General features: G+C 32.8%; 1 protein-coding gene and 2 non-coding genes across 3 annotated transcripts in view; 1 reads left to right on the forward strand and 2 right to left on the reverse strand.

Annotated features, from left to right (window-relative positions):
* The window catches only part of LOC128984864 (uncharacterized), a 31,305-nt gene that overhangs the window by 4,108 nt on the left and 2,710 nt on the right, over positions 1 to 24,487 (reverse strand). Inside the window, exon 2 of the mRNA XM_054404234.1 lies at positions 22,441 to 23,439. Within this exon, the coding sequence (XP_054260209.1) occupies positions 22,441 to 23,439 (999 nt within the window). The remainder of the gene's footprint in view (positions 1 to 22,440; positions 23,440 to 24,487) is intronic.
* Positions 10,984 to 11,056, reverse strand: Trnav-aac (transfer RNA valine (anticodon AAC)). Its single transcript has one exon. It is a non-coding gene; the product is annotated as a tRNA-Val (tRNA).
* Positions 15,119 to 15,191, forward strand: Trnav-aac (transfer RNA valine (anticodon AAC)). Its single transcript has one exon. It is a non-coding gene; the product is annotated as a tRNA-Val (tRNA).

Raw genomic sequence — 24,487 nt, forward strand, 5'->3', positions numbered from 1 at the left:
ACGTACTTTTCATTTTGGTTTCAACAAAATCAAAGAATTAATTCTTCCAAAAAATAGTAGAATTCATTCTTTGGATGCTCTAAGCTGTTCAGTGGTTGAAAACTCATTCGATAATATGTTTTTGTATATAAAAAATACTATTTTGTTGAGACAAGTATCCAAGTCCAATCCTAGTATCACGGTAAAGCGCTGGATAACTTAATGGATTTCAATAAAAAATCTATATATATTTTTAACACATATGATTAAACAAACAAACAAAAAATGATAAAAATACAAATCAAACTGTAAGACAAATTAATTTGTTCAATAATACTCGCATATGAAACATCGACAAGAATGCATTTTATCATCCATGTCCATGGTGACCCTAGGGTAATTATTGCACAATACTGTACAGCAGGTGACCTACTCTAGGGTTCAGACCGTTTCCCACACTCTTGCATAATCCGGTCGTCACGATGCGAGTCTACCGTGGCTTGTAAATACGTTTATATGTTAACGTAAAATCGTTAACGACATCAACGTAAGTTAGCTGGACGATACAAGCTTTAATTTTAGATGAGATAGTTTACTTGGTTGCCCTAGCGTGAAGTGTACATTATTTTACTAACGAAAATTGACCTATACAATTTGAAACTTGGGAGGGAGGGGTGCAATATTTTGTACTGTACATTTAAAGAAATTACAAGCAAAACTAATACTTTTCGAAGAAATATATCTGTTTTAAAGAAAATTATGTTAAAAGTGTTATTACAAAAAAATATTGCCGTCTCAATACAGTACTTGTTTTAATTAAATAAAGTTTGTGCTAAAATAATTTGCCAAACGTTTAACAACAGAAATAATTTTTTATATTGGCTATTTGGATTCATATAAATAAACCAAACCGTCTTCCACGAACGTCAAACAAACGAAATTTTATTGAGCCAAAAATCCGAAGATAGTACAATAATTTATCAAGTACACATATTTGACCTTTAACAGATTACCCTACAAGGATTCCAAAATATCAACCGCCATATTCAACTGAAATTCTCATAGTTTCAAAGGGCTGCTTTGTATTTTAAGCTGTACGTACTAAAACATCGCAAAGCACATAAAAAGGTTATAGATAAAAAGTTCTCCAATTATAAAATGTACAACAAAAATCCGTTAACCTAGATTGGAACAATCACATATTTATGAATGACGTCACATAATATCTTCGAACAGCTGATCTATCAGCATTGTTGCGCAAGTCGGTCATCATCCGGTCGAGTCAGCAGTTCCGGTCATCCGCACAGCTGATCGCACGACCATGACGTCACGTAATCGTCTTAACTCACTACTCGCAAAGGTCATTTACATTGTTTACATTCTTACGTCACATTCATAAATAATGAATTTTATTCAATAACTCTACATTGAAATACTAAATTGTTTCTTTTGTTGTGATTGCAAACTTTCACATGTTTTGAGTTTACTACACCAATAAAAATAGTTAAATTCTTTACTATTCGACGTTGTTGTTTAAGGTTTCCCCATAACTTAAGAATTACCTTTGACACATTTATTTATCCATTCATATTTTAATCAATGGTAAAATCTTAGAAAGATCTTTTAACGTGTTATCTTAAAACATTCAAACTACCATCACAGAAAATATTAGTCGATTAAAGAATATCTATTTGTCGTATTTTCAGTTTCAAAATATAATTATTATATTTTTTGTAAGTTAATTAAATTACACAGTAATATGCATTTTTGATGGACAGAGTTCTTCAATAGATCAATAGTTCAATAGTTAATAGTTATAGTTATTCCAATTCAATAGTTTTTCTATAGAGTTCTAGACCCCTGAAAGACCTCTATATTTTAGTTTCTGGATAAACTAACAATTACCTTAATGTGGGTTCCAAACCATTGGGTACATTATTTATATTAAAGTTAGATAAGATTAAATTAACCTGATATTTGTTCCTAACTGAAGGGATGGAAAAATATACGTATTCTAAATTAATAAACGAGAAAATTAAAATAGGTAATCTAATAGTAAAAATATTATTATAGTAAAACCATGAAAGATTTAATCATAAAGGAGAATGGATATAAGAAATACAAGAAAATGTGCATTTTTAATTTGGCTCATAGATAAAGATGGTGATATGTATTTGAATTATACAAGTAAAGAATGATTTTCATATTATTAAAAGGTTTTAAAACCCGATTGGCTCATAATCATACATTGGCAATCATACTTCAGTTTGAATATATTGAACTAGCATATCAATAACGATTTTAATTTAATCTCTCAGTACATATTTAGTATAAAATAGTATAAACAGATTAATAGGCATTTTAGTTTCAAGTTGACCAATTTGAACATATGTTCTTTTTTACTAACTTTTACATTATAAAATGAATTTGTACTCTGAGTCAAAACCACCTATTCTTTAAACTGCATATAAATACTCTAGTCAGGTTGCAAATTTTTCCTATTATTTAGTTTTATTGTATTAATTTCTCAAATTGAAATAGTTAAGAGAATGTCTTTTTCAGAACCAGTTTCGTGGGTAATACGATTATTATTTTCTAAACAATAGCTAGTAGCCTTAAAACGTATTAACTAAAAAAGATAATACGTTGTAACACAACAATGATCTAAATCGAGTTATTCTAGTTGAAAATATATACAAACACCTCACTAGTTAATTAGAGTCCTTAACATCTGTTTATGTGAAGTTAAACATAAATTAGGAATATGTTTTATATTTGAATGTACCATAATTATATTATTGGTAGTGGTTTTAAAGGTTAATTTATTATAGGTAATACTCATAGCAAAATTAAACAGGTATGCAACTCAACAAAATAATAGTTTACGATTGATGGTACATTTGAATTATTTTAAGTTTTTATTGTTTACGTTTATGAAAATGTACTATAGACAAAGTTGTAATACATTTTTCTCTGTCTAACTTGTGTTATTGTTTAAATTCATAGTTAAACAGCATGTACGTGTTTTAAAATATTATAAAAATACTATATGTGTTTAAAAAATTATATTGTTTTAAAATGTTTTTTGTTGGATAATAGGTTATGTTTTAATTATTAAAATAACAATCAACATATAAACGAATGATTTTACCTGTAATTAATGGTTCATATTTGTTTATATAAAAACAAGTACTCTACCAAAAATCATTTTATGAGAGAAATTTGCAATTAAAACTATTTTATTATAGAAATATATTTTTATTGTCTTTATTATTAATAAGAGACACACATTTAGGGCATCACAATTTTTACTTACCAAATTCAATAAATAAAATAAACATTATAAAAATAGTAATTTAAAATAAACCATAACAATAAATAAATATTGTTTAACTTCAAACCATTAAACATCCAAAAGCCTTTCCTTAAAAATTAATAAAATGCTTGAGATCTGTTTAACTATATATTTTTTTATAAATAAGTAAGTAATATTTTAGGAGTTAGACTTACCAATAACTTCATGTCTGTGAGTGTGTTATGCTTGTAGAAGGAACGCTTGTATATATACTTGCCTCACTTTCGCTACCCCTCCCCCGTGCTGGGCTCCCTGTGATCCTTATGTAAGGATGCTTGGAGGTCGAGCCTCAGGGTCAGCCCTCGGTCGTCCTTAGGAAGGGTCAGAGGAGGGTGGGATTTGGGGGGTTGAAGTGGAGGGTGTGGGGGATTTTTTTACTAGGCACCTGGGATTGTTTTTCACATTTAGGTTAGGTCCAGAGGTTGCAGAAGTACTTAGATAAAGTCCATTCGTGATTGGGATTTGAACCCGAAACCTTGGTGACCGAAGTATCAAGCTTTATAAACACTCACCAAGATGTTGAGAGTATGAGACTTTAGGGGTTTGAGATGTGCAAGGGTTTCACGTTTAATGTGGAAATGCAAAATAAAATAATTGGTATATCGTGGCATAAAGAACTATGTTATAAAATGTATACAACATGTAAACATTACGAGGTGTTATGCACAACCCTATAAAGTATAAGCGTATTGTCTGAGGAGTGTTTTAAATTGCTCAATATTTCTTACTATATCACTTGTGTTGGGTGGGTAAACTAAGATATCAATTTTACTCAATTAAAAAAATAAATAACATAAGACACCCTACCTGAATATTGTTTAAGGATGTAAAGATGAGGTTTGTAAGGCAAAGAGGGAATACCATGCTATGAAGGTGAATGACATGGAAGATTATTGGTGTAATGGGAACATAAGGAATAGTGGGTACAACTATATCAGGTTTAAAGATGTAAGCTGATAGTCTACTCAATGAAGTAATGAGTAGATTGATGATTAAAGGTTGAAAGAGGAATAATAAGGGCCTAAAGGTGAAATATGTATGTTTTTAACAGGGTTGGTAACAGGTCTAACGAAGAAGTAAGGCTTAGGATGTTTAAGGAGATTCCTGCTTCATGGTACAAGAAAAAAGAGGAATACTAGGAAATGTATTAAGGAAATAAGTCTTTGAGCGTTTAAAGATAATAGTATGTGGGGGTATACATTATATCAGCCTTTGAGAGTATATAAGGGACCTCATCCTTAGAAGGCAACACATCAATTAATTTCCCTCAAACAATAAAAGAGTCCTTTCAGAAGCTATTCACAAACTACCTACAAAGGGACCTCATCCTTGGAAGGCAACACACTTAAGGTACCTAATTAATTTCCCTTAAACAATAAAGGAGTCCTTTCAGAAGCTATCCAAAAACTACTACTTACCCACCTTTTGTATTTTCTCATATCACTGGAGAGGTATTAAATGTTCATTAGTACTCAGGCTATAGCGGGTTTATTTTATCTCACAACTCTACTCATATTTTGAAATTTCAATTACTTTTAACAGTACATCAAATCAGATATTTATCCTGTGTTTCTCTAAAAAATTAAAAAATTTACCGATCGGGATTTTTTTATGTGAGTGACAATACATAGAGTTCAATACTACTCAAGATATTGAATAATATAAGAAAAAAACTTAATAAAAGCACAGCAAAATAATGTCTTCCTCTACATACATAAAAACTCAACTATGGTATTGCTGAAATATGGAACCTTAGGCCGTCATTTTATGCAGTAAGTTAATTGGTAAGTTATTTCGCAACGGATTACCTTTACATAAAAACAAAATTTACTGCTTTTAAACAATTTAAATTGTATTTTCAAGCTATTTTTGGTATCCCATATCTTCTATCTTCTTCTAAATATTTTTTACAATAAGGGGGCTACTCTATAACATACCTTTTTCAGCTGTCCTAAGTTACCAATTTTCACGATTGAGGTGTCAAGCTTTGATCCATGTATCTGCGAATGGTAACAAACAGGTGATATTGTTTAGGGCTTCGCCCCCTTGCGTTTCGATTATTACTAGAGTTCGCCTTCAAATATCCAGTGTTGCTGACGAACCTTTTAATAACGGTTTGTACATTAATTGTAATCTAACAGCGGATCCTTCAGTTCAATGTTTAACCACAGGATCATTGCCAACACCAGACAGACAAAACAGTTTGTATAAATGGATTTTAAATAGGCTACTCTTAAGGCTGATTGTGGTAGGTAAACCACCCTTTAGCCCTTATGACGTAGAGTCAGATATTTGAATGGGCAAAGGCTTATTACCTAAAAATTAACTTTTGAAACCTTCCGAAATGCACAATCTGTGCATGGACCCTTGCATTAAAAAAAATAGTATATTAAAGTTCTAAGTATATTAGTAAGTGTTTTCTAACAATTATTGGTTAAGGAGAAAATTTAATAATTGTTATTTTAAATTTCTTATTTTATTTTTAAGGATAATTTTAAACTAGTTTGTTGTCTGATGATGCCAGCATAGCTGGTGAAAGGCCTCATAAAAATTAAAAACTCAGATATATTGGCGAAGTTATTATTTCAAATTAGTATTAATTCCAATATAAACAGTTCTTCTTGAAGATTAGTTTGTTGTAGTTTACTTGTTTATGGATATATTTTGATCAAACTTGGCAATTGTATTTATTTTATACTTATCTATAATATTTTACTAAAACACACTTCATTACTCTTTTTGTAGCAGTAAACCTAGGTACTCATTAAACCTAATGGTATTTAAATATGTTTAAGTGAAAATCAAATCAGAAAAAGAAATTCGTTTAGTCTGCAGGTTTGCTGCGGTGGGGGTATTTTAATTGAGTCCTGTCGAGTTTTTAAATGTTTAATGCTACAAATAATTTAAAGACACAACCGTTGAAAAATCATCAATTTTTTGCCAGAGATTAATTGACCAAAACTATTTTGTCAATAGCAAAATTGTCTGTAAAATTACAAAATAATGCTATGTTACTAAAAACTATTTACATAAGTATAGTACATTTCAATGAACTAGTCCTGACAAGCTTAAAATACGTACTTTTATGATCGCAATTAATTTCAATGAAAAGTATAGAAGTATTCATTATTTGACGTTATTGGCTTAAGAAGATTTTTTATTTTTTCCCCTGATGTGCATAACGTTTTGAACCCCGAAAAGAAATCATTCGACATCCTGAGTGCTGAATTATTACGCATTCTATCAAACTCACGCCTCCCACTCCTTTTCATTTCCTGTTACACGCAATTTCAATCAGTTTATTATATAATCGTCTAGGACAGTTTCATCTAGATATCCAGGTATTATCATTACTGTCCAATACGTCAAGCGGACCTGTTCAGAAAGTCCCGTTTGTAACATCGTAATATCAGCCCAAGGCGTCAGGACTAGTTCATTAGTGAAAAACTTGTAGCCAATTAGCAATTACCATAATCTTGGGATTTTGTCAACATGACGTTTACAGCTGTTTAATAATGCTTTATGGGATCTTAGGTTTCCTGATTTGCGGAGAAGTTGGAGTTATTCTATAGACTACGGAAGTAGACTTTCTTATATAGAGCTTCTGTGGTTTTATTACTGACTTCTCCTTCTAAAGTGTAGACGGGGTTATAAATGCCACAGTTAACGATATTTTATCCTTGTAGTTTGACAACGTTGAATAAAAGAAAGAAAATTAATGGGGTTTTACAGTACTCTGTCCATGACACAATTAAACACATTATTTTAGCGCTAAAACTTGGTTCAATTTTAACATGAGAATAAAATCCATTATCAGAGTTGTGTTTTATATTAAAAGGTTATACACAAATTGATAATGCTTAATTACGACAGTTTATATGCCACGGACAGTGAATAAACTTTTTCTGTTTTTATCGAGTTTTCAGGCAGACTATTCGTAAACATTTACTTTAGGTGGGCTATGTTAAGTATGGAATACTAGTAAATTAAGTAACTACTGTCAAATAAACAGTAGTCAAGGCTTCATTCAAAACATGTGTTCATCACATAGAATAGTTTGTTAATAAAACCATTGACTATACAACGACGCACCTTAAAAGTAACTTTCCTAAAAATAATCAAAAGTCTGTTTCAATTGCAATACCACTCTTGCAAAATATAACCAATATATTTATGATTTCGGAATGTAAAGTGGTACATTTTTTCAAACATGCTACTGCTCAATCAATAAAAATTATCATATCTACGAGAGGTCAGATTCTAATAATTTTTCATGAAGTAAAATTTTAGTCTACCAATTAAAGAAATGTTACATTACCTATTAGTAAATTTTTTAAATATTTAATATATTAAAAGATATTTACAATAACTAGGTTAGAACTGACGATGTACTTAAACCATTACAATTGCTCGGTGATAATTAACTTTTAAGCACATCCTTATATGTTAACTAATATTGAACATTATTTAAATATTAATATTAAAGCTTTGAGAAAGTATATCATTTAAGGGTCTGTAAATCTTATCTTAAAATATAGAGCTTCTTAATTAAATTTTAATTTGAGTTAATTGAACTTTTTGTTAACTACAACATTTTTTACCATCCGTCTATAAGGAATCAAGGGAGTATACAAATTATATTCACAGTAGAAACCTCAACAATCACCATTTATCTATGTTCTATTTGAATTAAAAAATTCTACGGTTGGGCCATTTTTATCACAACTTCATTATCCAAAACCAAAGTTCCAACACGAAATTGAGGTCAAACGGCGAGGAAGGGAGAAAATTGGGAGCGACGACGGCGAAAAGATTCGCAGAGAAACCTAATTTGTGCTCGGAACCGGTGGACGCTCCGGAAGTTAAGCAGTTCCAGTTTTTTGGCCTCCAGGGAAGCAACTTTGGACACTCGCTACACCCTGACATAAGCTGTAATAATATTTATATCCTGTCACACTACAGGACCTGCTACCCATACCAATGTGAACATTTAAATCTTTAAACTGCCTACGCGAGGGTTTCTGTTACAACCTGTTTTATTGCAATTGTAGTAATAAAGCTATAACAAGACTGAACTTTCTTTATTCATATGGAAAATAAGGTAGCTAAGCTGATATGCTAGGAAACCCCCTATGTACATATGAAGTCATACCAGAAGATGATTTAGGGTTTAACAAAACGGGGAAAAAAATAGAGTTGAATCGTTACCGAACAGCTAAGGTATCTAAAGTATATAAGGTGGTCTATAAGGCATCAGTTTCTTTTTAAGGCATCAGTTTAATTTTTTTTTTCCTCTGTAGATGTAATAACACATTTCCCTTGATTTTGCATTTTAATCAGCAGTTGGTTTTGTTTGCAATTTAATTACCTTGTAATTTATGTAATGGTGATATGCCAAGTAATCTATTTTTTTCGATAAAATCTTATTTTGAACGTACATGTTTATTTTCAAAGCGAATGTTTGTCCCTACAAATCCGAGTAATTTAATTTTAACCATTTTAGTCCTTTGCTCATTTGCTCAAACGAGGCCCGATGGCTAAATATATTGAAGAAGGTAACTTGTGATTGTTTTTGATGGTCCATAATAGTTTTGATTGTTGTTTACGTTTGTTTACGTATAAATCAATTACAAATTCTTCAAAAATCAATTGCCTTAAAGCTCTAATTTTTTATGCTGTGTCGAATATACAATATACGGCTTTTAGATAGAGCCCTCCTTTTTTGGCAAGTCCGAGACGATAACCCCTAAGCTAACAATATCCCTTCCTTTGCCCATTTAAAATTAGTTAATGCTTTTTGTTTTCTCATTTATGATTATTTGCTAAAGAAATCTCCATTCCAAAATTGCTACTGCATCTTAAAGCTAAATATCGGCATGTTCACTTGCACCTAATCTATTTAGTTTTTACTACACTTGCGATGGATTCATTCATCCCTAACACCAAGCTATTTCACTTCACACATAAATAATTGCTATAAACATTTAAAATATAGTTTCGAAACATATGACCTTACATAACCCAGTTTTACCATGTGTTCCTAGGCTAGCACTACGTTTCCAACATAAACTTTTAACCGTCGAACCTCACAGGGAATTATGCTATATTCTACTTTATTAAACTATTCTTAGAACCTGCTTTATGTGGTGTTGTATAATAGTCCAGAATGAGAGTAACAATAGTGTTTTATAGGATGCCTTGGGAACCTACATGCCTTTCTCTTATAAGGTCACTCCTCCCACTTAAAAAACCTTGCACGAACTAATTTCAGATTGAAATTTATTGATTTTCACAGCTCATAAACCACAGAGACTATTAAATGTTTTACCTCAGAGAATCCTTTGAACACAAAATTTAGGCTGTTTTGTTTGACATTGGTTATGTTAGAAAAGTGTACAGGGTGTATCCAAATTGTCTGGACATATTTTGTTAAATTGTTCCTTGGGCTAAGACAAACATAAAATGCCATATAAGTATGAGTCGAAAATTCCTAGATTTCTGTTTATCAAATAGGAACTAGGCCTAGACAATCTGTCCGCAATTTAATAGGACTACCATAGGTACTGCTCTGTAAAATCTATTAAATTGCGTAACTCAATGAAGAAAAACCCCGATAACTCGGTGATTGTCATCTGATTTTAACAAACAAGGTCTCATTTGATTTGGACTTAATTCTCTATATTTTTGAGCTGAAAAAAATGTTCTTAATATTTACGGTTTTCATGAAATTTGGCATTACATATTTTTTTATGGCCGCCATATTGAAACGGCTTGAGATGTTAAAACGAAACATTGTAAGCTCTTTTTACCTACTAAAATACATATTTATACCAATTTTAAAATTTATATCTCAAAAAAATTTCCAAGCTATAAAATAATTAATAAAAATCACAAACATACAGAAAAACAGAAATCTAGGCATTTTAGACCCATACTCATACAGCATTTTATGTTTCTCTTGGCCCAAGGAACAAGTCCAGAAAATATGGCCAGACATTTTGGAAACACCCTGTATATTGCACTATTTCATTATTTTAATGATTTAAGTTTTAAAATTTGTTATGGAAGTAGTTCAACTCATCATAGCATGGATTTTTTTGGAGAACTTTTGAATGTGCGATAATCCTAATTAACATTAAATTCATTATTTAATAAAACAGAAGCTTAAGAATGGATATGGATACATAAGTTGTACGTTTTGACAGTTTATAACTCAGTAAAGTAAAACCTTGCATTAAGTAAAAATATTACAAATAACAGCTTAAAAATCAAACTATACAATATTAGAATACAACTCTAACAATATATACTCTATTTCGATCAAAGCCATAGTTGTACAAGTAAATGCAACGTTTTTCTGCTGGGCTAAATAGTCTATCCTTATAAGGTACTTCTCAGGATTATTTATAAAAATAAAAATAATAAAATCCTTAAATATCTGAAACCCCATTCTATATGTATTATGAACTGCAATAATTAATCATTCAGGGGTATGTTTTGAATGTAGAAAATCAGATTTGTAAAGATAATTTAATAAACGCTATAAAATATAAGCTACTTACTTTCACCATAATATTAGTCTCCCAGCACTTTGCACTTGTACTTTATCGTAAAAGTTTGAATAAATAATCACCACGTTCAAAAGTTTCTGTTTCCGCCCAGGATCGAACTGGGGACCTTCTGCGTGTTAGGCAGACGTGATAACCGCTACACCACGGAAACCTTAATACAAGTTGATACATATAAGCTTATCCATTAAAAAAGATACCACTTTAACATATTTTGTCTCTGGATCTCGCTTATGTAAAAACAATGGATAAAATACTTAAATGGATCAAAAGAAATTGTGAGCATACGTAGTAAAACAACATTATAACATTATAGTTTGGGAAATAAACAAGTAGGTTTGAAATTATATATTGTAAAAAAGATCATTTGACATTATTACACTTACGCAGATATTGCAAAGTTCCTAAATTGCAAAAAAACAAAACTTCTTGAAAAAATACGATCATATTCCAGTATAAAATAACTACTCAATGGCATTTTTTGGTGTTACATCTTAGATACCGTATTTTCCACCCATGTGGAAAATTATATTCTAGTTTTCCTCCCGGTTCTGACCAGGTTCAGCGCTAACTCATCGCCTCAGATATGCCTTTATCTGCTGTTATTTACTTGCAAACTTCAAACCCCAAAATATTATATGGTCATAAATTGTAAATTACCTAAATTCCGACTTAACCTAATTTCCTTACAAAAAGTCCAACTGTATACCAAACAATAGACGATCAAAAACATCATTGTTGTTAAGTGCTAGGCCAAATTCATAAAGCTTCATTTGTCTATTAGGATTTATATTTTACTGTATGAACTTTAAATAGTGTAGCTAATCCATCAAAGCACTTTTTCATTCATTGAAATTCTTAGATCATTACAGACATTCATACCTCTCAGGAAGCGCCGAGAATTTCGAACGATAACAATAAACTTTGGCACACGTTATCTAAACGCTAATTGACTAAAGATGCCTGACATCCTCTAGAGAAAGTGAAGTTGGGGAATCGAACTGTGACATTTAAACACGGCCAGATGTTGGGATGGGGCAATTAAAAAGGTGTGTCTGTGTTACAAGAATGGGCCTAAAGAGGCCTCACGTCCTGCACCGGGTCAAATATCACAAAAGGTCCTAATGGGGAAGTATGACGTATTTTGAAATTGTGTTTGCTTAAAAATATATATATATTTTAGGTTTGTACATTAAAGCCAAAAAATAAGACCCAAGGTGACACGTCACCCCTAATAACAAGTGACCTTTTAAATACCATTGATTTTAAATTATCCCTAATCACGTGTTATTGAAAAACTCGAGTCAATCTTAATCAGTCTTATTTTACTATCCCCATGAGAGACTTGTTTTAGTGGTTATACTGTATCCTATTAAACACTTGCTCTTCGAGAAGTGCCATAATGTTAGGACTTTCGGGACTTCACATAAAAAAAAACACAACAACAAAAGATATATCGAAGGGGAATAATTTAGTGTCCCTTGTATAACATTTAGACTATAAGTTTATTTGATATTTGATATCTGTTGATATTTTGGAAATGAGAAAATATATTCATAATATTTGGAGATAAAAGAATTCCATATCCGTAAATATGGCATGTAAACCCTGAAGTGCCAAAGGGCCCAGAAATTCACATAGTATATCCTAGGATTCATCTATAATCCGTAAGGCAGCTGTATTTACCTTTTAATATTCCACAAAAGACTTATCGGTTTTACAAACACCAAAATCTAAGAAATTGGTAAACTATCACTCCAAATTTGAAGCCGATATTTTATTATAAAAAAGTAAGGACACAATTTTGATTCTCTCAGTTTCCAATTAAACCTACACCTTATGATGACACATTGTAAAATCTTAAATGTACATCATTTACATGTAAATATTCACAACATAAATGTAGATGTATCGAAGGGGTAGCGGATTTTTATCCCCCTGGAATTTTACCCCCTGGGCAAACGTGACGTCACAAACCAGGGGGTAAAATTCCGGCCGCGAACTTTTGAGTTTCGCGACATCAGCTCGATGGATTAAACGCGGAATTAAACATATATTTTCACGGTTGTGAATTTAATCAGAACACATCAAATTATAAAAACCTAGAGTGTACGGCCCGGATTTTTACCCCCCGGAATTTTACCCCCGGAATTTTACCCCCCGGATTTTACCCCCGGAATTTTACCCCCTGGCTAGATATAGAAATTAGTGAGAATGATCAATTATCTTCATTCTATTTTAATTTAATAGTAAACATTTTATTATTAAGTAGCCTATCTTAATATATTTGTGACATTAACTAATCGAACATGTTTTTAATTTTAATTTTGAGATTCAAGTATTAGGATTCGATCTTTGAAGCCAACTTTTGGTTAATATGACGTATATACAATCAACTGAATGATAATTGTATCGAATATTTCTTTAACGATTTATTATACAACCATGGTAAAACATTGTTTTTCACTAAATAATGAAATGTTTACAATTAATTAAAAACAGAAATAAGAAAACCAATCATTCAATTTCTAAAATCGGCCAGGGGGTAAAATTCCGGGGGGTAAAAATCCGGGGGTAAAATTCCGGGGGGTAAAAATCCGGCCCGTACATTTCAGTTGTCTAAACACTAGTTATATGGACAGGGGGTAAAATTCCGGTTTTTATCGCTAATTGAATTAATCACGCTCTGACTATTTTCATTAGACTTCGAAATCCGCGGGGGTAAAATTCCGGCCGCGAACAAACTTTTGGCCACTCAGGCTACTACGTCATAGTGACGTCAGCTTTGCCCAGGGGGTAAAATTCCAGGGGGTAAAATTCCGGCGACCCGTGTTGAAATAGGTATTTACTGTAGTATATTCGACAAATAAACTTATTCTTAATAGTGCGTTTGCTCGTTGTGTCTAGTCCATCTTCCGTGTACAGTTACAGCACACCGGACCGGAAGCTGCTCGTGACATCTAAGCTGGCACTTGGCCTATCGCTACTAGAACCTATTTCAAAAACATCATGTCTCGTCATGCGGGTTGCATCAACTGTCCTCGCGACCCATATGAAGGCGCTCAAGTACAATGCAAGGGGAGTCAACCCCGTGAGGCAGCGGAAATGTTTGCAGTCCGGTCTTTTCCCTACCTCCACCCTCCTCCCGCCTACATTGCCCGCGCTAGGCCAAGTGCCAGCTTAGGTGTCACGAGCACACTCTCAGCAAAGTGGCAAAGCGGTCGAGTCAGTGTTATTAGAGCACATTAGTTATGTGCGCTCCCGCCAGGCGCGCTGCGTTCCCGCCAAACAGCTGATCAGATGTGACGTAACAACGCATGCGCGGTGTGTGTCACGGTCCATTGGCTGCCTTATCTGTCGTCTGGCTCCCGTCTAGACTGTGTTGGGGATATGGGACAAGATTGGACTTTGGTTTTTCGTAAAAGTTTGTTGATAGTGAAATAAAAATTGATGCAACCTGTTAAATACTATAACCACTATAAATTGAAATTGGGTTAGGTTAGGATAGTTATTGCATTCATCTTATTTCAACGAGATGTATTTTTAATACTGTATTTGCAGAGCAATATTATTTATACGTATGCATGTTATAACTATCTATAAATACTGAAAAAAGGATTGATTTATTTTGAGTTAAACGACGGTTTTCTGTTAGGTTAAGTTAGAACCAATACATAGCTGACAATTGCAATTGCTTATTGTCATGTACAAATTAGTGGTCGTGAATTAACGAGGAGGTCTCAAACGAAATAAGTATTTCCTATTAAGAATAAAATGAAAACTAAATTAAATGAACTATACCAAACTAACCCCCTAACCCAACTTGCATGTAGTATTTGGGTACAGATAACGAATTACTCTGGCATTCGAATGATTTTTAATTCCAGAACAAGGGGATAACTGGTTGTTTTTAACACGAACCTCGCAATTTAATTAAAGATAAATGTTAACATTTTTCGTGTATAAAATGGTCAAATGTTAAGAAAATTTGCTTACAATTGAGCATTAAAAAACAATCACAATAATTTTATTTGGAACCACAGGGAATTCGTCTATGTAGGGAACTTAGGGTAAAACATTATTCCAATTTTATAAAAAATACAAACAAACTTGCGTCACAGTTTTTTAGTGTTTTAATAAAAAAAAGAGTTAGAAGACTTCAAAAGACGAATAGACCTGTCTATTTTTAATTGGTATTCCACACTCCGTTTACAAGGTTTCCGTGGTATAGCGGTTATCACGTCTGCCTAACACGCAGAAGGTCCCCAGTTCGATCCTGGGCGGAAACAATATTTTTTTTATTCTATCACTGTTAGTTTTTACTCTAAAGTCTGTACAGCAGCATAGAATATTTATATTTAGTACAATCAAAACTATAACATTCTTTAGGTTTTGTTCAACTGTTTTTACAGGGTAGTATTCAATACAGTAAAAAAATGATATTTACTAAGTAAGGATTTTAAAATTGAGTTTAGATTTGTGTCTAAATTTAAGTATGTATCTAAGTATGTATCTATAGATATTAACCGTTAATGCTGAGCTGTAATTTCATAGTAAGAGAAACAAACGCAACTTGTTGATACATTTGATATATTTTTTTTCTAAGGATAGGAGAGTGAGCTCTGTAGATTAACGACTCTCCGGTCTCCACGACTGTGAAGAGGAGCGCCGATGTAAACAGAGAGAGATGTAAGCTAAAGCAGGACTATTCTAAAACCATCCAACGACGCGCCGTAGAAGGACAACATCCCACCATCAAAACTAAATGAGATCCTACAAGGAAAAGTCTTTGTCTAAATCAACTCCATAGAATCTACAGGTTGTTAGGAAGACATATTACATTTACCACTCTAGTTTTCGATATCGAAACAATAAATCAGCTGTTAAAATATACGGCAGTAAATCCTGTGATGTTGAAACTTGCAGTCTCCATTGTTCATTAGTCTGTGTCTGACCACTAGCGCCTCTAGTGGGAGATGCAGACAGTTCAATTATGACTACAGCGAAGATGTACGACATGCATAAACTAAATAACATCAGCTGATTAGCTGGTAAATCAGCTGTCCGATCAGCAAATTCCATACTCCATATTCATCACTATCGGGTGTTCTGCGTTATAACCTTATTAACAAAATATTATTTCTTGACTCCGAAACGCATGTATTAAAAATGTTTTGTCACTTTATAAAAATATCTCATGTTAGTTGTTCTTTCATATAGCAAAACAAATGCACTTTCATGATTTCTTCAAAAGACGTCCCCACTAGCGCTGTCAGGTGGCCTTGGTTTTTGCCCAAAACCTGGCAGACAGTTGGTAGAACAGTCAGAATGTCAACAAACTGGTCTGCTGAGTCAAGGCAAACTGTATCATATTTGCATCGTTGTCACTTGGACTGGTGACCTTTGTAGGAAATGTAGGTCTTTGAACGTATTACTTTACGTATTTATTTATTAATTTATTTATTTAACGGTAAAGACCATTTTTACATTGAACATTTCAATATTTTTTTATAGATGGCCAAAGGTAAAAAAAGAATACGTAATAATAACATGCGTGTGACCATTAAAGCTATCTATGTACACTTAGAATTACGAAAGAAATTTGAGAAAAAATAAGAACTATTGTATCACAGCAAGTTGCAATAAATAACTAGTAACACATACAGAAAAATAATAATAATAAATATTAACAAAGTAGAATATAACAAAAAGCAAACCCAATTTTTGAAACACTAAAAAAATACATAGTATGGATGCAAAAGCAACAAATATCCAAAAGAGAACAATGCGCAATAGATACGATAAACTCTGAACATTTTAAAACTTAACTAGAGGCATCAACTAGATAAACCATAAAATATTAATAAATATGATAAGGCAATAGCACAGAAGTGAGGCCCCAACACTATATCACCACACAGAAAGAAACATGCACACAAAAACAACAACAATCATGAAAGAAACATGCAGAAACACATTGGACATTCTGCTACAGTATAAGAGAAATAATTTATCGAAAGAAATTTCTGTGTGGTGATGATGACCACTTAGTCCATGATGCAAACATGACATACACCACCATGCAAACAGAATGTTAATTTAAGAGGTTTTAAAATTACTTCACAATTGATTATACGTAATCATAATTCTAGTTCTCCTATGTAAGGAAACTGATTTTATTACAGTTGATGATTACACATTACGTTCTGTTCCAGATTTATGAGTTGGGTGACTGGATTGATATTATCAATAATCAGGGTTGGATAAATACTATATTGATAACATTATCAAGAATCTAAGTACCACGTGTACAGCTGATTCCGCTTGGAAAGTAATGTAATTGGCTTGAGTAATCCTGCCTACTCAGCCGAAGATTTTGAACTAATAAAACAACGATTGTATTATTGAAGCTGTCATCCGTTGTATTTACAGTCTCTGTGTTAATTTAATCAGTAAACAAAAGTTTTACACTAAATAATTTCATTATTTATATAGATTTATAAATTTTATTGCTTATTGAAAAAATATACTACAGTATTTGATATTTGAATGATTTTTTCTATTTTAAATCAACCATGAAACAGAAAATGTTTGTAAAATCATTCAAGACACTTAACTCATATAGTAGAAAAGGTTAACTCTTTACAAGCTGTAAAAGGTTACGATATTTTTTTTTCCTGTACAATTTCATAAATACCTAAACCATCAGCTATGGTTAATGAATCTCCATTCTATAATCACCCTCAAATGTTGTCCTCAACTGTTTTTCCTAATTATAAAATACGTTAACTATCATGACATTTCGAATGTATTAATTTTAATTTCATTTCAACGCGAATAAAATAAAAAAAATTGAGATTAAACCTTTAATAAAAACATCTTAAAAACTTCATTAAACTAAAAAAAATAAAATGTATAAATAAATAAAATAAAGCAAAACTGGAGTAAAACACAATACACGATTCTAAAATGAGATTTAGTTGTATAATTCAGTGCGATTAACCAAAATTAAATTAAAATCATATGTAAATAATTCGTTTACAAATTAGTACTATGAATGGAGAAGCTCATGAATGGGATGAGTCGTACTAGTAATGACAGTGTAGTAAAACCGGTTGTAGGTGACCTTTCAAGGTCAAGGTGAAGGTCAGATAACGTGTCATCTTCTCAGCTGGGTCATCTGCCTTTCATTACAACTTCACTACTACATACTCAAGTTAAGACTAGAGTTACTTGTTAGCCAAATCGGCAAGGGTTGAATCTTATTTTAATATTAATAATAACTTTTTGATTTTAAAATAACCCAGCGTTTAACAACGTTTTAATAATTACAGCGTTCAATTATTGATGTAAACTGTAGGGTTTTGAAATTTTAGTTTATCGGAATACAATTTGATATTATTTATGAGCAAAGTAAGAAGTAGTGGAGTAATTTGTGTTTAGTTTTTGTTGTATATATCTGAGGAGTGAGCCAAGGACAAGGTACATAAACCTCATAAATGAGGTCTCCAAATTAACCAGTTACCATTAGTTGTGAGTAGTTATTACTTTTCCAGAAGTTTTTCTGAATGGATCTTAAAAGTCAGTTTTTACTTCAGATTCTCAGGTTCATGGAGTGTTATGAATTAGTCAAATACCTTTCAGATTAAATTATGATTTTCAATTGAATAATCTACTATTTGTATCAAATCACTCTACTTCTGTATATTGCATGGATGAGGGGTTAAGCTTATATTTGTTAAATATATTTCCAAAGACGAGGCACTTAAGCATATCGTAGACTGTGCGGTCAAGATTATTTGTCAGTTCTATTTGCTTGTTAAAACACGTTTGTGTAAACCACTTGCAGTCTGTGTAAGACAACTTACTAGAGTAAATATAAAATAACAGAAGAAAATTAATTTTGATGGTAAGTTAAAACTAATATCACTTAATTCAAAAACGTTCAAAATCCATAAAAGTGTGGTATAACTATATAGACCCACTATAAATAATAAAAAGTTAAATAAACACAATAAAAGACTAATTGAACTAAGCTAAACTCATAGCTAACTTAATAACGAAATGTATGGAGACGGTGCAGTCATACAATAACCTTCTCTATGTAGTGATTCTTTTCTCTAGGTCAAGGTCAGCTGTACCTGTAACGTAACTGTTACTTTTTCTCATCATTGTCCTTCTACAGTCAATGACTACTGAAGGAATATGTAACATAGTATACAGTATAGTCAGGTGAGATGACAATAACCCACTTTACAACTCTTGTACAGATTGTAACTAAGTTCAAGGCCAGCAGTACATGTAACGTTAGTTCTTCTAATGATTGTCTTTTGAGAAAAGTCAATGTCTAATAAACTATACTCATGTATCGTGGTACGCAGTATAGTCAGGTGAGGTGACAATAGACCACTTTACTGCTCTAGTAGTCACAACCTACATAGTAGTTAGTTACTATACATCCAGGTCAATGCCAGTCGCACCTGGCATGCATCCTTCTCTTAATATTGTCACTCTCTTTTGCAAATGCCAATTAAATTAATCTTTTGTAAAATAATTAATGTGAACTGGAATAATTTAGGAAAGCTGTGATTATTTTTCATCTTATGTCATTGTACCCCCCGTGCTAAGGTCCTAATAAAGTTTTTCATACCTAATGCATCTGATACCCGTAAAATGTGATTAGTCGTAAAATATTTAGCATTCATAAATCATTGCAATAAATATGTGGTGTTCTTACTACTTATGGTTTCTTGAAATAAACTGACACATAATTGCAATATATACTTGGCGTATTATAGTTTTTGACATAGGTTACAATATATCTTTAACAACTATAAAATTTAATCCTTATAGATGCAATATGTAAAATCTGCCATAGTTGTTCCAAAGATGACATTTGAACAAGAACAATAAACATTTTTTTTGTAACGATTAAAAAAGTGTATAGGTAAAAACCTTAGATACCAAATTCATCGCCTTTTCATCAAAAGCACTCATGTTACTCATGTTACTTGCATGTTTATATCTTAACTCCTTTGTCAACTTTAGTATTTAGATCTAGCTTTTTAACATGTTCTAAGATTATTTAACCAGAGTAGCTTAATCTTATTTAACTGTAAAATAAACTGCTTATTTGTTTGTTTTTATTACTGGTTTGTCGTGCTTTTTAATAATGTGTATTGTCAAATTGCATTTTATATGAAAACATTAAGTAAATTTGATAGATTATTCATATAAATATAGTCAAATTAAATTAAAAAGTTGAACAATGTGTGATACAATGTTATTAGTTAAGTTTCATAATATAATTTTGGGGACACGTTTCATCATACTGATTAAATTCATGGTAAAAATGTCATGTGTGAGTGTGATTACACACTTATGTCATAAAATAACGTAAACCCAGCATAACCAAAAATGTACTTAAAAGAAAGGGACAATGTATAAGAAAAATGTAATTGATGATGGAAGGATATGCACAAGGAAGTAGCATTTACAAAATAGGAAAAGTATATATTTGGCAGCAACATGAAACTTAATTTTACTAATCCAGGATGGTTTCTAAACTATGTACAAAATGACGGCTTGCAGTCGTTATGTTTTCTCCTGAAAATAATGAACAAATAAATTAGTAGAAAATCCATAGAATAAACTAAACTACTGTACACCAAACTAGTTAGTTTTATAAGTTTCACCGTAGTATGTAACTCTTTATACCAAGTATAAACATGCTTACGAAAACTGGGATTAAAATGAAAGCAGACAGAAAGTTTATAATACAGATATTGTCAGTATTATATCATGAAGAAAATCACATACAGAGTGTTTAAGGAAATAATTTTGTATCTTTGAAATTTTGAATAGGCTTAACTTTTAATTTATTTACATTAATTGTTTCAGTACAACAATATACCAATGTACGTCAAGATCTTTTCTTTTTCAATTAATCATGATGATAAATAGGAATGTAATAAACATTTTAAAAACATTTGTAATAAAATTTTCCGTAGTGTATAAAGAGCTTTAAATACTAACTTTGAACCGTTGTAGATATCTTTTGCAAGATACGTGATGGTTCTCCGTTTAGGGATTGGGAAAATGTTGTGGCTTTCGATTTCAGAAAATGGCTCAAAAGTGATTAAGAGAAGTAATACAGTCTTTCTAAATAAAACATTTTGCTTGTACGGTATAAGACGTGGAAGCCACATTGGACATTTATGTGTTTATGCAAAACTGGAAAACGTTAGTATTTTGAAAAGTTATGACCTGAATTACCTGTAAATAAAACTGACAATCAATTACAAACTGTTGCCAAAAGTTCCTTTTGGAACACCCTAACCATCTCACATTTCAAAGTGATTTCTTAACAATACATGCAATTGTAAACGCCATATCTCGAATGTATTTCCAGATCAGAATGATTCTTGGCCGAACACATATTTTTGCATAACCTGAATGGCAAAATCATGTTATAGCAGAACCGGGTATAATGGTGTGGGCGTATTTACTTTCGGGGTGAATAAACGCAACTGTACAATGCGAGCATTGCACTCACGACGGTCGAGATAACAATCGAATGTTCGGTTGCTGAGGTCCTTATGTGGGTTTGTCGTGATACGATAAAGGAAGTGATACGGCCCCGGGCAAGTACCTTATTAGGGAATGTTGCAAACCGTATAGGTAATGTCCGGGATTAGGCATAACTGGGATAAGGTTATGTTGATGCGCAGTTTTTGCCGCTGAAGCTTTGTTAGTTTTCTGGATTTGTATAGGTCTTGAGTGTTTATTTTAGATGTCAAGTGATTGTGGTTGATCTGTGGGTTTAAAATAGCGAGGTTTCAAACGCAAAAAGAAATGTAGTTGATTGATTTGAAAAGAAGAAGGTGTGACGTAGATCTTTATTACTCATTCATCAAATATAGCAGTAAGGGATACAAATGTTTTATTTCCGTTGAATTTTGAAATCTGCACCGATGTGTGTTCAGTATCATATTTTTTTTATAGGTTAACTATTTTCGGTAAACACAGTAGAGAAATGTTAACACTCGAAAGATCTAGGTTTTAGAATTCAGCTGATCTTGCTATTGCTCAATGCTTTGAGAAAATGCGTTTTGGCAGCTTTATTATGGAAACTAAAGAAATCACTGATGATTAAAGTGATTAAGTGATCCCCATTCTACCGCCACTGCAGCAGAGATATCTGAACCTATATTATCCCAGATTCTAAAATGAGTTGTCTACCTGGCCAGCTAAATATAAACATAAATAGGCATAAGCTAATTTTTTTGTGTTTTAAGCTTATCCTCCTTTACTCAAAAAAGGTTTTATTTTACTGACTTCTGTTTAAGTGTTATAGCTTGTCCTTGACGTGATTCCCCGACATTTTCTGGGATTATTCCCGTCTTTGTCACTAACTCGTATGTGAAAATAAAGCCCCTTTGGAAATAGTCACTCTTGATACATATAATGAAATATACTATTACTAGTAAACAATTTGGTCTGTACTTCATACAAAATGTTTAGCTACTTACACTTTCAACACTCAGGCCTGTGTTCATGGACGACAACAGGTTTGGGAACCGCTACAGCCACATCCCTATACACCGCGACAGGCACCGGCCTGGCCACAGGCACGGCTACAGGCTTGTAAACAGGATACGGCACAGGCTGCGGCACAGCGTACGGCACTCGCCTCTCCACAGGATAGGCTACATGCTTCACCACAGTCACAGGGTAGGGCCGGGACACGGGCACAGCGACAGGCCTGTCGACCGGAACTGCGACAGGTTGAGCCACAGGCACAGCAACGTCACGATGGACTGCGACAGGGTAGGGCTGAGGAACCGGGACTGCGACACGGTTGGTTACAGTCACGTGTTGTCCTAGGGCTACAGGGGTACCAACACCGAGGGTGGTGAGCGAGGAAAAGTCTGGTGAACCACCTGAAATAGAGGCTGAGGAGAGTGATGGGAAGGATGCAGAAATACTGTTTGAGGGGAAAACTGAGAAGGATCCAGGAGAAATTCCGGAGAATCCAGAAGAAAGTCCTCCACTAGGATATCCAGATGAAAGTCCTGAAGAAAGTGTTACAGTAGGATATCCCGAAGAAAGTCCTCCACTAGAATATCCAGATGAAATCCCCGAAGAAGGACCTGTTGTGGGATATCCTGAAGAAAGTCCTCCGCTAGAGTATCCAGATGAAAGTCCTGAAGAAAGTCCTACTGTGGGATATCCTGAAGAAAGTGCTCCGATGGAATATCCCGATGAAAGTCCTAATGTGGGATATCCTGAAGAAAGACCCCCGCTTGAATATCCCGACAGCCCTGAAGAAAGTCCTCCAAAGTTTGAAGACCCATCGGACGATCCAAGGCCAGATGTCAATGACCCTGAAAGACCTCCTCCAGGCAGACTGGTGCCCAGGTTTCCAATTTGTCCACCAGTGATGCTTCCGGTACTTTCATAAAGGGACCTTTTGTTTTGATTTTGATTTTTTCCCGATGCACTTGCCGAGTGGAGAAGCAGAATCGAGAGAAACACCTAAAACAAAAGTGTATTTATAAAAAAAAGCTATGCTTGGTAAAACAATAAAATTTGCGAACTAGTTCTAAGTTGTGAATCTTTATGGTTATTGGTTTAAAGTCTCAGAATAAAGTTTCCCTACAAGAAAGATGTAATTTGTAAATTGGAATTTGCATTAGGCTACCAATACTGTGCAAATTTTTTGAAAAACTCCAAGATATCAAAATTATAACCAATTTAAATTCAAAATATAAATTAGTTGTTACTAATTTTCTTTCTTAGGAATTTTAAGAGGTAGATGGGCTCTATGTACTTTGAACTTGTCTGTCTACATTGACCTCAGAGGCCTGTTTGTGGTACGTCTTAAGAAAAATGAAGTGTTACATTACAGTACGAGAATTAACCGTACTAAAAAGTATTATTTGGAGTTGTAGTATGCAAACAAACGAAATTTCTGCTTTGTTTTCACAGTGCGTTACGCCGATAGAGCCACTGACTCACTAAGAAGCTTATAAATAGCAAATAAAATGTTATTACTACATTAAAACTGTTCGATAATCAGGGTATGCTTGTTTTCAAACATATTTATAACGGAAGTACTCAATCTTTGACACTTAAAAATATGGTGTTAAAAAATCATCAATTTCCACATTCTATTACAGGGTTATTACAGGATTTTTCTCTGCTACATTCCTTTTGCATCTGTCTTATTTAACAGATTTTTACCACTGAGGTGTCATTTTAAAGCTTATGATTTAGGTAGTGACAAAAGGACTAAAAAGCTAATATCTTTTCGGGCTTTGCCCCCAAGATTTTGATTTATTCTTAGAGATTGATTCCTCGATCCAGTGAAGCTGACAAACGTTCTGTTAACGGTTGGATTATATGTTTATTGTAATTTAACAGCTGATCCTTCAATTGGGGTTTTAGTTAAGCCAGATTGTAATCAAGAGACGAAACAGTTTATGGAACCGAATTTTAAATAGATAAATTTTATAATTATGTTTAAATGGAATATTTGCACATGGGTTCACTCGTACTAATCAAACACGAGTAAAATAAAAGG

Source organism: Macrosteles quadrilineatus, unplaced genomic scaffold, assembly GCF_028750875.1.
Source record: "Macrosteles quadrilineatus isolate MER2022 unplaced genomic scaffold, UCM_ALF_1.0 Scaffold_2__2_contigs__length_208266976, whole genome shotgun sequence".
NCBI lineage: Eukaryota > Metazoa > Arthropoda > Insecta > Hemiptera > Cicadellidae > Macrosteles > Macrosteles quadrilineatus.